This window comes from Giraffa tippelskirchi, chromosome 4, assembly GCF_054371585.1.
Source record: "Giraffa tippelskirchi isolate mGirTip1 chromosome 4, T2T-mGirTip1v1.2.pri, whole genome shotgun sequence".
In the NCBI taxonomy this organism is placed as follows: Eukaryota; Metazoa; Chordata; class Mammalia; order Artiodactyla; family Giraffidae; genus Giraffa; species Giraffa tippelskirchi.
The window spans coordinates 27,011,429-27,029,254 of NC_137278.1; the positions used below are offsets into that span (position 1 = coordinate 27,011,429).

Genomic DNA, 17,826 nt, shown 5'->3' on the forward strand with positions numbered 1-17,826 from the left:
CACTGAGACACCAGGGAAGCCCTCTTATTGACTTATAATTCTTTAGGTATGCTGTATTCAAGTGTTACATAGTTTCTTCTTCCACTCCTAGCCTGACCTGTCATTCTCTTTATGGAGACTTTTGAAGTAATGGGTTCAAATTTATTATTTCCTTTATTTTCATAACAAAATTTCCCTGTATTATCTTCTAATAACCTTTAAAATTCCACTTTCCTACACAGGTCTAAAATCGAAACGTAAATGATTAATGAACACAGGGTAAGTCATGGATCCCAATTTGAACAATTTGTTGTTCAAAGAATCAATTTTCTTTATTTCACCTTATTTATAAAACAAGATCTTCCTATCGCTTTTTGCTGGATTTTTTTTTTTTGCTATTAATTAGGTAGGTGTCCATTCCTTTTGGGATCTCATTTTTGGGGTCTCTATGTCTCTCCGTGCAGTAATTCAACTGAAGCTTTAGAGTAAAATTTTACCCTAGAGTATAAGTCAGAATAGACCAAGTCCTTCTACTCATTTTTGTCCTTTAATAAGAGTATTGTGGCTAATCTTGACTCTGGTATTTTCATTAGATTTTAGTATCAGCTGTCAAAAAACCCCACAGTAAGAACCCACTGGGTTCTGATTGGAAATATATTGAAACTATAGGTTAATATGGAAAGAACTGGCATGTTTAAAACATTGAGTTGCCCAATGGTATCTAGGTCTCCTTGAACAAAGCTAGTGGAGGTGATGGAATTCCAGTTGAGCTATTTCAAATCCTAAAAAGATGATGCTGTGAAAGTGCTGCACTCAATATGCCAGCAAATTTGGAAAACTCAGCAGTGGCCACAGGACTGGAAAATGTCAATTTTCATTCCAGTCCCAAAGAAGGGCAATGCCAAAGAATGTTCAAACTACTGCACAATTGTGCTCACTGCACACACTAGCAAAGTGATGCTCAAAATTCTCCAAGTCATGCTTCAACAGTACGTGAATCATGAACTTCCAGATATTCAAGCTGGATTTAGAAAAGGCAGAAGAACCAGAGATCAAACTGCCAACACTGGATCATCTAAACAGTAAGAGAGTTCCAGAAAAACATCTACTTCTGCTTTACTGACTACACCAAAGCCTTTAACTGTGTTGATCACAATAAACTGTGGAAAATTCTGAAAGAGATGGGAATACCAGACCATCTGACCTGCCTCCTGAGAAATCTGTATGCAGGTCAAGAAGCAATGGTTAGAACTGGACATGGAACAATGGACTGGTTCCAAACTGGGAAAGGAGTATGTCAAGGCTGTATACTGTCACCCTGCTTATTTAACTTATATGCAGAGTACATCATGCAAAATGCCAGGCTGGATGAAGCATAAGCTGGAATCAAGACTGCCAGGAGAAATATCAATAACCTCAGATATGCAGGTGACACCACCCTTATGGCAGAAAGCGAAGAACTCAAGAGCCTCTTGATGAAAGTGAAAGAGGAGAATGAAAAAGTTGGCTTAAAACTCAACATTCAGAAAACTAAGATCATGGCATCCAGTCCCATTGCTGCTGCTGCTGCTGCTAAGTCGCTTCAGTCGTGTCTGACTCTGTGTGACCCCATAGTCGGCTGCCCGACAGGCTCCCCCATCCCTGGGATTCTCCAGGCAAGAATACTGGAGTGGGTTGGCATTTCCTTCTCCAACCCATGAAAGTGAAAAGTGAAAGTGAAGTCACTCAGTCTGACTCAGAGACCCCACGGACTGCAGCCCACCAGGCTCCCCCATCCATGGGACCCCCTAGGCAAGAGTACTGGAATGGGTTGCCATTGCCCTCTACGATTACTTCACGGCAAATAGATGGGGAAACAATGGAAACAGTAACAGACTTTATTTTTTTTGGACTCCAAAATCACTGCAGATGGTGATTGCAGCCATGAAATTAAAAGACACTTACCCCTTGGAAGGAAAGTTATGACCAACCTAGACAGCATATTAAAAGGCAGAGACATTACTTTGCCAACAAAGGTCCGTCTAGTCAAAGCTATAGTTTTTCCAGTAGTCATGTATAGATATGAGAGTTGGACTATAAAGAAAGCAAAGTGCCAAAGAATTGATGCTTTTGAACTGTGGTGTTGGAGAAGATTCTGGAGAGTCCCTTGGACAGCAAGGAGATCCAACTAGTCCATCCTAAAGGAAATCAGTACTGAATATTCGTTGGAAGGACTGATGCTGAAGCTGAAACTCCAATACTTTGGCTACCTGATGCAAAGAAATGACGACAGAGGATGAGATAGACAGCTGGATGGCATCACCAACTCAATGGAAGCTCCAGGAGTTGGTGATGGACAGGGAAGCCCAGCGTGCTACAGTCCATGGGGTCGCAAAGAGTCAGACACGACTGGGCGACTGAACTCAACTGAACTTAATGTCTAAACAAAGCTGTTTTCCCAAAGAAACTGCACACTTTTAAAGACTTATTCCTAGGTACGTACTACTGTAAATAATAATCTTCAAATTCTACATTTCAAAACACTGTAGTGTTGGGAGTTCCCTGGCTGTCCACTGTTTAGGACTTGTGTTTTCATTGCTGTGGGCCTGGTTCAATCCCTGGTGTGTAACTAACCTGACCAAAAAAAAAAAAAAAAATGCTGTTGGCTGACAATAAAGATTTTATGCTTTTATTTTGATTTTATTTTTACATCTGAAAACCTTAGCAAAAACACATTAATCCTAATATTTTATCTGCAGATTCAGTTACTATAATCATATTTTCTGCAAATGACAATTATTTCTCTCTTAACAGAGCTTTTTCATTTTTTTTTTTAGAGCTTTTTCATTTTATTCAAATTTCTCTCATGTTATATAGCACTGGCTATATAATACAACATTTAATACAACATTAATCTTTAATTAATACAACATTTAACAGCAGTATCATTAGCAGAACTCCTTGTCTTTTTCCCAATCCTTGATGGAAAACTTTCATATACTGAGTATAAATAGGAAGTCTGTCATCCTTTGGAGGTGGGGTGGGTTGTTTAATTCTCTTTGACTTCCCAGCATATTAAATCTTCTGATTCTTAACTGTAAGTCAATATATAAATTTATTATGATGTTCCTGCATCTTCTGAAAAATTCTTATGATTGGTATCTCTTATTTTAATCTTTTAATGTAGAAAATTATACTGTGTGAGTTACTAATGCTCATCTTGCATTCTTGGGATAAAAACCAGCTTGTTCACGATGTATCACCCTGCTTTATATTGCTAGATCTGGTTTGCTAGTACTTCAGGATTTCAAATCCATGTTTATAAGTCTGATTAGCCTACAATTTTCCTTTACTGCATGTTTGATAGGTTTTTTTTTAATATCAAGATTAAGCTAGCACCATAAAATGGCATTGGGAGATCAGTCTTTTTCTATTCTCTACAGTTTTAAAAATTTAAAAACTACTTCTTCCTTGAATGCCTAGTTATCATTCACCAAAAAAGTTGTGTTAGCCTGGAATTTTCTTGTAAGACTTCTTGATTACTCAATTGACGTAATGGTAATGAACTTTAGACTTTCTATGTATCATTGAATCTGTTTGATAATATTTTTCTCATTATTTGTCTACAATTTCCAATTTCCTAACATGAGATGGATCCTAATATCCTGTTATGATTATTCAATTTTTCTGATATTGGTTATTTATGTCTTCTCTCTTTATCTTTTCTTTTTTGATGAACCTCTATGAGGTTTATCAATTTAATTAGTCTTTTAAAAGAAGCAACTTTGGGGATAACTTGACCTTTTTAATTGTATGTTTGTCATCTATTTCATCTACACCAGTTTCGATTTTTACTATTTCATTTCCTTCTATAATTCTCAGAATTTATTCTCTTCATTTTATGGTTCCCAGATAGAAACTTATTTTCTAATGTATACAGTCAAGCCTATATACTCCAGTCATTTGCAGAAACATGAATAGACCTAGAGATTATCATACTAAGTGAAGTAACCCAGATAGAGAAAGACAAGGAATCTTAAAAAAAAAAAAAAAAAAAAGATAAAAGTGAATTTATGTACAAAACAGAAACAGATCCACAGACATAGAGAACAAACTTAACAATTACAAAAGGGAAAGGAAGGAATAGAGGAGTTTCAGATTAACATATACACCACATACAAAAAAAGATAACTAACAAGGACCGACTGTGTTGCACAGAAAACTATACTCAGTATTTTGTAATAGCCTTTAAGAATCTGAAAAGGAATATACACATATAACTGAATCACTCTGCTGTACATCTGAAACTAACAACATTGTAAATCAACTATACTTCAATTAAAAAGAAAAGGCCAATATACTCCTTCCTTTTCTATGTTTTGCTTTTAGGTGTAGTAAATAAGTTTAAATATGCACCATTTTCATAATCAATCACTTCAAAAGTTTCTAATTTCTATTATATTATCTTTGTTACTTAAAGAGCTTGATAAAACACAAGAGATTAAAAAAGACACACTCCCCACACTCAAGAATTACACAATTCATAGAGAAGGTAGCATACTATATTCTTAATCCTAAAATGCCACTTATTTGCAGACCTGACATTGATCAAATAACTTCCCTTAGGAAGAAATACATAACTCTTTCACTTTAATTTTAAGACACTTTCCACCTCCAAACATGCTAAATTAATTAACAAGTCACAAATAGCTAAATGAAACACAAGGCAGACAGAAGTACTAAAGGAGCAAGTTATGTGCCACAAGAATGAGAAGAGCAGAAATGATTATTAAATTTATTTTGTTCCTTTTTTTGGCCATGCCGCATGGCAGCCAGGATTTTAGTTCCCCAACCAGGGGTTGAACCCATGCCCCCTGCATTGGAAACACTGAGTCTTAAATCACTGGACCACTAGGGAAGACTCAGGAGGAATAATTATTCATGAACAAGCACTGGGAAAGATTCAGAAAGGCTTCATGAAAAGGATCATATTAAAAGACGAAAAGGAAAGTTAATCACAAGTATAAAGCAAGGCTTTAAAAAGGAAAATGTAAAACTATATATCCAAATTTTGCTTAAAATTTATAAAAAGGTATTCTAAAGGAAAAATGTTGGCTAGGGCTAAAAGCATAAAAGGATGTTTGTGGAACAGTCTGTGGTCTAGTATGTTAAAGTATAGAACCAGGACACTGTTGATAAGTTTAAAAAGTAGTTTGGAGCTAGATTAACGGAAATGTTAGCAACCAGAATGGTATACACTAACCTGGAATTTTGAAAGGTAACCAAAAGAATAAAAAGATGAAATAAACTGAAGAGACTAGAGGCTTACAGAGTTAGTGGGAGGACATAGGAGAGGGTGAACAAGAACAGCAGAGTTGAAAAGAAGTGAACATGAGATAGAATAACCAAGAATTGGCAAGTCATTGAATGTGGGCACAGAAGAAATCAAGACTTCAAGATGACTCTGAGGATGAAGTAAAAAATTTCTAGCTCAAGTAGAGAAGGAAGTTAATAGTGAAATAGGGTAAATAGTAAGATAAGCAAATTTGGGAGAAGTGAGCTCATTTTGGGACATTTTCAGTTTAAGGAATAGCAGGAACATACACATGGTAATATTTTGTACAAAGGTAGTAATGTGTTACATATTCAGAAAAGAATCCAAGATGCAGATGTAAACTCACTTGGTATACTGGCACAGGAATGATAGGTGAAAAGTGAAACCAGTTAAGATTCTCCCAAAGAAAGAAAGAAATGCTTTATATAAAGCATCTCTATTTTTCCAATACAGAAACTGAGGTTCAAAGAGGCAAATTGGTCAAGGTCACACAATCAAGTGGCAGAGTAATATGGCAGATCTGACTCCAAAAGCATCTAGTCATTAAGCTAGACTGTCATGTACGTTTAACTGATATACAGAGGAAAGGGAGACTGACAAAAAGCAATGAGAAAGATGGGAAAGCCAGGAGAGTAAAATATCACACAAATGTAGGGGAGAGGAGTTTCCGAAAGTTAGACATACAACAAAGAATTGAAGAATGAAGAAAAATAAGGATGGAGGAGAGGAAGTCATACTCTGGCACTGAGTTACATTCAGATCAGTTCAGTTCAGTCACTCAGTCGTGCCCGACTCTTTGCGATCCCATGAACCGCAGCACGCCAGGCCTCTCTGTCCATCACCAACTCCCGGAGTTTACCCAAACTCATGTCCATCAAGTTGGTGATGCCATCCAGCCATCTCATCCTCTGTTGTCCCCTTCTCCTCCTGCCCCCAGTCCTTCCCAGCATCGGGGTCTTTTCCAATGAGTCAACTCTTCACATAAGGTGGCCAAAGTATTGGAGTTTCAGCTTCAACATCAGACCTTCCAATGAACACCCAGGACTGATCTCCTTTAGGATGGACTGGTTGGATCTCCTTGCAGTCCAAGGGACTCTCAAGAGTCTTCTCCAACACCACAGTTCAAAAGCATCAATTCTTCAACGTTCAGCTTTCTTCACAGTCCAACTCTCACACCCATACATGACCACTGGAAAAACCATAGCCTTGACTAGATGGACCTTTGTTGGCAAAGTAATGTTTCTGCTTTTTAATATGCTATCTAGGTTGGTCATAACTTTCCTTCCAAGGAGTAAGCGTCTTTTAATTTCATGGCTGCAGTCACCATCTGCAGTGATTTTGGAGCTCAAAAAAATAAATCTGACACTGTTTCCACTGTTTCCCCATCCATTTCCCATGAAGTGATGGGACCAGATGCCATGATCTTAGTTTTCTGAATGTTGAGCTTTAAGCCAACTTTTTCACTCTGAGTTACATTAGAACTACTGAAAAAGAATCATGGAGGTGGGGCTTAAAAAAGCAGTGTGAGGTAGAATATAAATTCTGAAAGGGATCAATAGAGTAAGAGGGGAGCACAAGAGAGAAAATTTTTTAGGATGAAGAGGCAGACTAGTATCATAGTGATTATAGAAAAGGAGGTGGCAGATGGATAAAGACTGAAAATATAAGACTAAGAAACAATGGATGGCATATATAGTCATGCAGAAGGACTGAAAGTCTATCATCAACATAGCACAAGGAATAGGGATTTAATGAATGAGAAGTGAAACACAGAATATGGAAAAGCTAAGAACCCTATGAGATTTGAAGAAACAAACATTAATTTTCTTAAGCAAGCTCCTCTATTGGCACATAAAATTTTATAACTATGTAACTATTTGAATAAAGGAGAATTATTTCATCATAGTCCTGGGCAGAATGAAGTACAGGAGACAGAGAAAAATTTCATAGTGAAAGAATGATATAAACAATCAACACATCACTTGGGAACACCAATACTAATTCTAGTAAAGCCCTATTCATGAGAGTGATTTTTACATTTATAGTCATAAAGGAACTAAATGTTGTGGCTCCGAAGATTAGGTAAAATAACCTGATTTCTTCCTAAAAGTTTTATCTGCTTTTAAATTTCTCATCACTCCAAAGATACAGTCAATTCTTTATAGACAAATATACTGTAAAATGTGGTTTTCTGTTAGGATTACCAACATAGAGTTCACTGGTGAACAAAACAAAACAAAAAAGCACTTTCTTATAGAATGGAAGTGAACATAAAAATAAATTTTGAGAAGATCAAAGTTGATAAAATAGCAAAATACCTTGATTTTTTAAGTCAACAAGAACATTAGCTGAACATGAGGAACAGGAGCAAAGGCATTTATAGGAAGTAAATAGGACCAGCATCAAAAGTCTAAAAAAAATAAGCAACAGTAAAAGGGAGTAGCAAATATACACAGGCCAGAAGCATTCTCTTAAATCACAGTCCTACTTAGAATCTAGTAAGACAGGACCATGGTACTCTGTGACTCTTCTCCCTTTCCTATTTGCAGCTAAGAAACAAGCGGGACCCACAACAGTCTTAGCAGGGGCTTTCAGAAACTCCCAGTTCAGTTCTTCTTAGCTTTGTTCCATCCCTCCACGTGCCTATAATTTCAGCTTCACAGTCCATTTCACAAAGGGCTGCTTTTGCCAGGTATCTAATCTACAGTAGCTCTGGGACAGTAGCTTCCATGAAGCAAGGATATAGCTGAGGTAAAAAAGGAAAATAATGAGAACAGCCCTGTTCTACTATCATTTGTACTTCAGAGACAGTATTAACATCCTTTTTCATTCAGTAGGCTTAACAAGACGATAAATTCTGACCTTAGAATTTCAGAGAGAATAGAATGAATGTAATTGATACAGAATTCCTCAAAACAATATAAAGAAATACTTAATAGTATGTTAAAAAAAAACCCTCAATCATGTAAGTAAGGACCTTCTCCAATGCATTAAACACATCTCCTACATGATCTGAAGAGAAAATTTATCTACAGCACAATTAAATGAAACTGGAATATGTATTTCATTAATAAGTACAGTTGACTCTTGAACAGCACAGGTATTAGGGGCAGTGACCCTCTGTGCAACTAAAAATCTGCATGTAACTTTACAGTCAACCCTCCACACCCACTATTCTGCACCTGCAGGACTGAATCAACCACAGACTATGTAGTGCTATAGTACATCTTTATTGAAAAAGATTCAAGTATAAGTGGAAACACACAGTTCAAACCGGTGGCTGTTCAAGGGTCAGCTGCACTCTACATAGTTAAAGGAGTACTCTTATACTAAAAGTAAAAAACAGCATGCTTAAAAGTGGGTCTTTAGGAATGTGGAGATATGAAGGAATAGAACAGCAGGTGATGCATTATCTACAAACATTCAAATGTAGCCTTTAAACTTCACTTTAAAAACGTAACAAGTGCCACTTTATTAGCTTAAGAAAAATACCTTCCATCTTTCACTACTATTAAAGTAGTAATTTTCACACAAATTAACTTCACAAAAAATGTATTTTGCTGGTCTTTTCTAAAAGTTGTACTGCAGCAACAGGAAGAAAATTTACTAAATACTGATGCCATTAGGTTTTAAATACCAATAGATTAAAATACTATAAATGTACTAAGTAAGACTGAACTAAGTCCTAAGTGGAAAATGTTAGCTGTACACTTCTCAACATTAATTAAATACTAACCTTGTAAGGCAGGAATGGCAAATAGGTTTTGCCTTACATGCTAATAAATGGCTTTTATTTCTTAAAGCACTGCATTAAGAATTCTGGGCTTCACTCCACTAGATGCTATGATTCACTCTATAAACAGACTAATAAAAAATGTTTTTGAGAATTCTAATGCACATTTGTCATCCCTGTCAAGTCTCACAAAAGATACTGATTTCACCTATTGGCACCTGAGCTCTAAATAATTTATTGCAGGGTAGGATTTTAAGACATGTTGATTTTTCTCACTCCTCAGTGTGACAGTCTACATTTAACCTTTTAAATCTATCCAAATTTCCACAATAACCAACTATATACCTGGCATGCCGGTAGCAAGACCCTGACCAAAAGCCAAAGTTGGATTTGCTGCTGCAAGTGATTCAGCTTGCTGCCCTTGCTGGCCCTGATTGGGAGTAAGAGGGCGCTGACCTGCCCCAGCACGGAGAACCTACAAAGGACAAATGATTTCCTTAGAAACGATATTAGAAAATAACAAATTAATTTATCTTGGACAACTTTATATTGCAGATAGTCTTTGGGTATTCTTTGAACATATTTACATTCAAAGAAATGTCAGTTTACCACTAAAAAGTACAAATTAAGTAATTCAAGAACATAATCTATTAAGCAACATGGAGATTTTAGAAGGTCTTCACAAAAAATTATTTCTAGTATTTGTGCTCTTTAACTTACCAAAGTAGTATTAAAATGAGAGAGAGATTTGGGGGGAAGGGCAAAATTTTAGATGAAAAAAGTTTAAATTCTGTAATTTTCTAAGACTGAAAACTATAAATTAAATATGACGATTCAATTTGTCTCTTACAAGACTGTGATGCAGAGTGAAAACTTCAAATTTAACCAGGTTTTCAGGATTTAGAAGCTTTAATAAAGTGAGCAATAAGCTGCTTTTTACTGTAAAATCTTAAGAGTGAAAAAAGGAAGAAAGATTTCATCAAAATGTGAAAATTCTTAAGAATGGTCAAACTTTACTACTTCATAATACACAGCCCTTCTTGGAATGATAATACACAACCATGATACACATTAATTTCACAAAGGTAAATACTTCAACAGTTCAGGACAAGGGGGATTCCTCTCCAGTCCAACCATGTAAGCAAGCATCATGCCACAAGTATGGGTAATGTTTAGGCAATGTGATTTTTTCATTTAGCCAAAGAAGACAGATTTTAAGAGTATTAAATGGTGCTATGGTATAATCTATAAGGACTGAGTCAAAGGACAGCTTTAACAGAACATTAACATAGTTTAAAAAGAAAATTCAACTGCCAAGTAACAAACACTATACTTGTCATTAAGTTGCTTCTTTGGTATAAGTATGATAAATTTGACAACCAGAATTCTGGCATTTTTATCAGAATTTTTCTTTGACATTTATTTACAAAAGTAGCTTCAGGAAAGCGGAAACTGGGAAAAAAATCTTCAAGATAGACATTTTCTGTTTTAAGAAATTAAATCTAACCTTTACTGAAAATATTTCATCTTTCCTTGCTTAAAAACAAAGCACCCAGTAACCTCCTTTTTCTGGTCAGAAATATATTAAGTTAATATTTAAAATAGTAATTTAAATATCCAGAAGAAAATGAACTGACAATCACTTTAATAGAAACACTGTGAGTACACTTAAAGAAGTGAAGAAAAAATTAAAAACTGTTAAGAGATTTCAAGACAGTTTCAAAAATGGAAATGTAGAAGTGGAATACAACATAATATTCAAGTTCGTATAATTACAACTAGAGGGGAAAAAAAACCCAAAATACTTATCTATCAACTATACGATAGGTACTGTGCTAAACACACTGGGAAAAATAAACAGAAAAAACACAGATCTTGAATGCAAGGGGCTCATACAACTTCAAAGACTCTTTAGGTATTATTTAATGAAGGCAAGCCTATACCTGTTGCTGTCCAGGCTGAGCTTGTGATGCTGCTTGTTGATTTGCTGTGTTGTTTGCCGCAGCTGCAGCTTGCTGCTGAAATAAATTGGCTGGATACACCCCCCACGGAACACCATAATACTGAGGTGGAACCACTGCAGGACCTAAACCCCACATCCCACCCCCCCAAAAAAATTTTAAAAAGTCACTATATTTTATAGAATAAGGTTGGTCAGTTACCATTAGATCATAAAAAAGGAACAGTGCATAAGACTTAGAGTAGATGTCCTTACAATCCTATATCCACATGGAACTACTTTCCCCTTTCCCAATTCTACTAGAGACAAAGTCTACTGAGGCATGGATTATTAAAAAAAGGAAGTATTCAGAGGTGACAGCAGCGGTATTAATGAAAAGATATGAAACTAACCTCAAGAGGGACAAATGAACTGACAGGACACTTAATCACCTACTCAACAGCTGTTGAATGCTAGTTTATGCACTTAACACTGGCAAATAGGAACATTAGACAACATAAAGATTTCCTATATTCAATTCATCACTCTTTTTACAAAGGAATTTAATTGAAAACATTTTTGGCTTTTAATTGTAAACTATAACATAAAACTAGGGAACATTTGGTACTAAGCTTGCTAAAAGTATATTTTATTTGTAAACAGAATTTTAAAATATTCTTCATATCTGAGACAAAATTAGTTACAATTCTCACAAAACAATTGAAAATCATATAAAAACAAATGAAACATCAGTGCTTATGTGATTAGGAAAATGGAACCACTGAGTTAAGACAAGAAAGAACTATATTATATAATCATAAAGGGACATAGACATAAGAAAGCAACCCAGGAAAAACAGAGTAAATTTTTGCTCTATCTACTTTATTAAAGATAAAACTTAATTTCTGGACAGTATGTAGTATCACACAAAATAAGACCTCCCATTAAATTAATAATTAACATGTCATGTTTCCTGGCTGATAAAACAAACATGTCCTAAATTCCACTGATGATTTTATTTTATCTGGTGGTGGTGGTGGTTTAGTCACTAAGTCGTGTCCAATTTGCGACCCCATGGACTGTAGCCTGCCAGGCTTCTCTGTCCATGGGATTCTCCAGGCAAGAATACTGGAGTGGATTACCATTTCCTTCTCCAGGGGATCTTCCCAACCCAGGAATTGAATCTGGGTCTCCTGCATTGCAGGCAGATTCTTTACCAACTGAGCTATGAGGGAAGCATTACATATTAGTGTATCTAATATGTGTAATTTAGAAAGTCAAACTCTTGGTTTCATTTTGTTTTAGAAGAAAATAAAGCCCAGTGTTACTGAACCACTAACACGAAAAGCTTCAAAAAAAAAATTCTAAAGACAGTTTAAGCAAAATCAACAATCAAGACTCTTAAAACTTAAGAAAAGGATTTATGAAGAAAGGATACACTGTCACAACAAAACAAAAGAATCAGACATCCAGCTAGAACTTCTCTGTCCAAAAGTAGCCAGAAGTCACCTGTGGCTAAACAGTTGAAAGTTGAATAGCCTGAACTGAGATGTGTTCTAAGTATGTAATACATTACTTACTATGGGAATTTTGAAGACTTGGCATTAAAAAAAAAAGTACCTATGAATAAAAACTATTGATTATATGATATACTAGACTAAACCAAAAAGATTACTGAAATTAAGTTCATGTTTTTTACTTTTATAATATGGTTACTAGGAAAAAAAAAAATCTAAGTTACATTATCTGGCTCACGTTCTATTTCTACTGGACAGTGCTGATCTCAGAAAGTCTAAGTCAGTCCAGAATGTCAAGAATCCTTATCTCGAAATTAATGATCACTTAAAGTTGCTTCTTTCAGGTTCCACAGATTCACAGATTAATGATTCTCTGTATTTAAGATATACCAGCACTTTACATATTAACATCCAGTTAAATGGTACCAAGAAAGCTCACATCCTTATGGAACCACAGGCAGATCTACACCGAAAGTACTCATTGTGACACGTTAGTTTCAGTTGGCTAACTAAGGGATCCAGCAGGAATTTGACATTAACATTTTTTCCCACATCTTAAAATTCTTGTGTATTAAAAAAAAAAAAAGTCCACAGATACCTAAGGAACCTACAAATGCCTAAGAAAAGAATACCTGTTCTGCAGGCATGATAATAACTACCAGAAGCAGATTTAACATTAATAGATCAGTGGTAATTCAGTGAATTTATCACTGACAGCTTTAAGTTATGAAAAGTTAGTCAATCAGCAGCCTCAACCAAGGAAACATACTTTCATGGTTGATATCTCCCTGTTCCTGTCTTGGTAACCAACATAAACCATGCTTAAGACTAATTCATTCCTGTCTCTATAACTGATTCAATGTAAAACAACTTCTCCCTCTAAACCCTAGACAACAAATCACTTTGCTCAACAATATTGTGCCAAATCAGTACACAAGTCTTCCTTAAATAAGAAATACAATTTTTTTTTTACGTTTTAGTGCAATACAACTGACACGTGACACTGTGTACTTTTGCTTTTTAGTCTAGATTTTGAGTGGTAGTTATCAGGATTTGACATTTACTAATATATTCTTTCCAACTCAATTCCACCTTTTCATCCCTCAGCTTGCCTGTTTATGCTAACACTGCTAATTAAACTTTACTTTTTAGATACTCATTCACTCAAGACTGAACCTCTTTTACCTTGTCCTATTCCTGACCTGGGGGTAGCTGCAAAAGAGACTCCTGTGAGCGTCCAGCTTATTTTCTGAGAAGTAACTTTATTTGTATTGTCTCTGTGGGTAAATGTGATCAGTTACAAGAATAAAGATTTGCTAACGTAAGACTTTTCAAACTATAAAACTAAAATGTAAACCAACTATGCCAGGAGGAAAAGTTATCAGACTTAGGTTTTCTCCTGTAGCATTACAGTTGAAAAATAAACTAACTCTGGAAACTTCATTTCACTCTGGATATATGTTTCAGTTTTCCCTAGGAACTCCAAATTGCCCAAATAGACAAAAGTAAAGCTTACCCCCAAATTAAAACTAAATCCGGAACAAGCAACAAGTATGAGTAGTAAGTTACCTGCTAACGTAGCTGCTGCAGCCAGTCCTGCTGCAGTATATGGATCAGTCCCTGGAGGAGCAGCACTAATAATATATGGATTTGGCACAAATGCAGCTGGAGCAAGGCCTGCTGAAAATACACCAGCTGTATTTGAAAGAGAGAGAAATAATAAAAACATATGCATGATTTTCTTCATTAGAAAAAAAAATTCTATTCTGAAATTAGGGTTGGGGAGGAGAGAGTATATGATTCTAACCCTTATCACCTAAGTGACCTTGAGCATGTAACCTGTTTCTGGGGTTCTTCATGTATGAAACAGGTATATTACCAGTAATTTCTGTTCAAATTAAATGTAAATGACTGTATAGTACTAGCACATAATAAATGTTTAGAGCTAGAACTACTATTGTTCAATAGTGGTTTTTCATTCAATCTTGATTAAGTCAACTATGAGCTAGGGATTAAACACTGAGGAGGACAGACATGATCTGCCCTCACAAATCACAATCTAGTCAGAAAAACAAGCAGAATACAGTGTAAGTGCTATGAGCACAGAGAGACAGGATATCAAAGGAGCTTTTGGCAGGATGATATGGAGTTGTAGTAAGATAAAACTGGAACTATAATCAGAATGAAGGCTCATGAAGAGTTTCCTGGGTCATGTTAAGCAGTTAGGACTTTACTCTGAAAGTAAAAGGAAAACAACAAGTTTTAAGCAGGAGAATAAACCCACTTCTGAGTCTAATATATGCCAATATAGATTTGGTAAAGGAGGCTAAGGAAGATTTATGCTAGAATTTCCTCTTCTAGAAAGTAAATGTGAAAAGTACAAAGTAGGAAATAGCTAAAGAGGACATGTTTAAAGTTAAAGGAGCTCAAAAAGGTTCAAGTTGGAAAGATGGTGGGGGATGGATATAGGCATAAAATGCCACGTGGACATAAAATAACTTTTATGCTTACTATATTATAGTGGTTTTCACGTTTTTGGACTGTGATGCACAATGTAAAATATTATTTCACATGGACCTAGCATCCAAACACAAAAATCTCAAAAAAATGTTTACCCTTATGAAATTTCAATGCACTCTAAACTAAATTGCTAATTTTAAGAAATAATGGTTACAACCTACAATACTGATTTCATGCCCAGGCAACACATGGCCATTTGCTTTTGATGTTTATCTCAGAAAAGTGAAACCAGAAAGTTAATAGAACACTAAAGTGAGAAATGGACTTAACCATATTTCAAAAGTAATTATTTCAAAAGTAATTTCAAAAGTAATTCAAAAAAATTTCAAAAGTAATTATTATCTTCAGTGGTTAAAACATTGTGGCACTGGCTTAGAAACATATAACTAGATCAGTAAACAAGAATACTATGAAGTGAGGGTGTGTGTGTGTGTGTGTGTGTGTGTGTGTGTTTGGGGTGTGGTGGTAGTGTGATTTTTAACCTTAACATTGCAAATTGATTATAAAAGAGTATCTTTGGAGAATGACTTGGAGATAATTGGGTCATATTCCGATGGATACGAATTTTAATGAAAAAATAAAGGTATAAAAGATTTGATATAGCTTGTCTCTTTGATAGCCAAAAACAGGTAGTAGGCTAAAACTTGGCCCATGGACTGGACCAGAAAGAGGTGATAGATACAGTATATTTTATGTTTTAAAATGTACATCCACACTCAATAGAGGGGGAGAAAGAGAAAAAAAGATGGAGTTGTTTTGATGGCTGTGGAGTTTCTGTAGGGTAGGAAATTGATATGCGATCCACAGGAGTAAACTGGAAATAAACTATGAGGCCTGCAGAGGGCTGCAAGAGGGATAAATAAAACGGCCTGCTCATCCCAGGACTGGGGTTGAGGGGGTTAGACCCCCAAACCACTAATAAAGACTTGGAGACTTCACCCTACAGTGTATATTTGTCAATTGGGATGAATAAATGTAAGAGAATCTCTCATATAAGATAGTATCTAAAACAGAAATTACAAGGCAAACAAAAAAGAGTAGTCACATAGTAGAGGTTATACCCATGATGTAGAAATAGGAGAACTTCAAAGTTCTGAAAAGAATTTTTAAATGTTTATTTAGAATATAAGAGATAAAGGGCATAGGTCATCAAAGATCAGAGGTCTTAAAACATCAAAATGATGTGAAAACAAACCATTTCAGAATCTTGTAAATAAAAACACATGGGGTGGGCTGCATAATTAACTAGCTATCACCTAGGAGGAAATAGACCAGAAGATAAAACTTAGGAAATCTCTCAGAACACTGAAAAGAAACACATAGTAATCAGGACATGGGATGGAGTGAGGAGTAACTAAATAAATTAGTGCAAGGCTTTTTCTGAAGGCTTGAATAAATGGGGACACATGTCCTATGGGGGCAACTCAATACCTTAAAGATGCCAATTCTCCTTAAATTGTGAATTTAATATATTGATTGGAATCCCAACAGGACCTTTTATTTTTGGAAACATGCAGTACTTGGATGCAATCTCAAAAACGACAGAATGGACTATAAAGAAAGCTTAGTGCAGAATAATTGATGCTTTTGAACTGTGGTGTTGGAGAAGATTCTTGAGAGTCCCTTGGACTGCAAGGAGATCAAACCAGTCAATCCTAAAGGAAATCAGTCCTGAATACTCACTGGAAGGACTGATGCTGAAGCTGAAGCTCCAATACTTTGGCCACCTGATGCGAAGAACTGACTCATTGGAAAAGACCCTGATGTTGGGAAAGATTGAAGGCAGGAAGAGAAGGGGACGACAGAGGATGAGACGGTTGGATGGCATCACTGACTCAATGGACATGAGTCTGAGTAAACTCTGGGAGTTGGTGATGGACAGGGAGGCCTGGCGTGCTGCAGTCCAGGGGGTCACAAAGAGTCGGACACGACTGAGCAACTGAACTGAACTGAATCTAAATGGACTATCAGGCAGCTAAGAGATGACTCAGCAAACCTGGATAAAAGGACTAATGATCAACTCTTCTCTACTTAACAATGGAACAAAGGTGGGATCCATTTTGATAAGTTATGCTTTCTTAGAAATTTCCATTCTATTCAAGTTTTCAGATTTATCCGCATAGTTTCGCTGGTTTCACAAAGAAGTTCTAACTTACGCCAAATCTTTTATAAGGTCAAATGTAATTGAAAATACTCCAAGGCATTAAAAAAAGAAACACTTTTAAACTATTTTTAGGAAGCAAGTATACTGAAATCAAAATCTAACAAAAAAATGCATATACACACAGGCTAAATTCATTTATGCTAAGTTACTTCAGTCGTGTCCGATTCTGTGTGACCCCACAGACGGCAGCCCACCAGGCTCCCCCGTCCCTGGGATTCTCCAGGCAAGAACACTGGAGTGGGTTGCCATTTCCTTCTCCAGTGCATGAAAGGGAAAAGTGAAAGTGAAGTCGCTCAGTCGTGTCCGACTCTTAGCGACCACATGGATTGCAGCCTACCAGGCTCCTCTGTCCATGGGATTTACCAGGCAAGAGTACCAGAGTGGGGTACCATTGCCTTCTCCAAATTCATTTATATGTTGATAAAAATCCTAAATAAAACATTAGCGAATAAAAGAGCTCAATATTATATACAATTCTTTTAAATTCTAAGAGCACAGGAATGATTCAATTATTAGAAAACAGCATTAGTAAAATTTAATAAATACTAATCATGAGCTTTCAGATACCAGTTTAAAGATATAATGAAAGACAGGAAGTCATTTACAATGATAGCAAAAGATAAAATACCAAAGAACAAACCTACTGAAAAATATGCAAAC

The 17,826-nt window shown here is 35.9% G+C and overlaps 1 protein-coding gene across 32 annotated transcripts in view; it reads right to left on the reverse strand.

Annotated features, from left to right (window-relative positions):
• The window catches only part of PUM2 (pumilio RNA binding family member 2), a 99,632-nt gene that overhangs the window by 35,378 nt on the left and 46,428 nt on the right, over nt 1-17,826 (reverse strand). For 23 of the 32 annotated variants that reach the window (XM_081593630.1, XM_081593621.1, XM_081593625.1 and 20 more), the window contains 3 exons: nt 14,052-14,177; nt 10,970-11,112; nt 9,372-9,501 (listed from right to left, as the gene is read on the reverse strand). In XM_081593630.1, coding sequence (XP_081449756.1) covers nt 9,372-9,501; nt 10,970-11,112; nt 14,052-14,177 — 399 coding nt within the window. The remainder of the gene's footprint in view (nt 1-9,371; nt 9,502-10,969; nt 11,113-14,051; nt 14,178-17,826) is intronic. The other 9 variants (XM_081593641.1, XM_081593642.1, XM_081593646.1 and 6 more) reach the window with 2 other exon arrangements.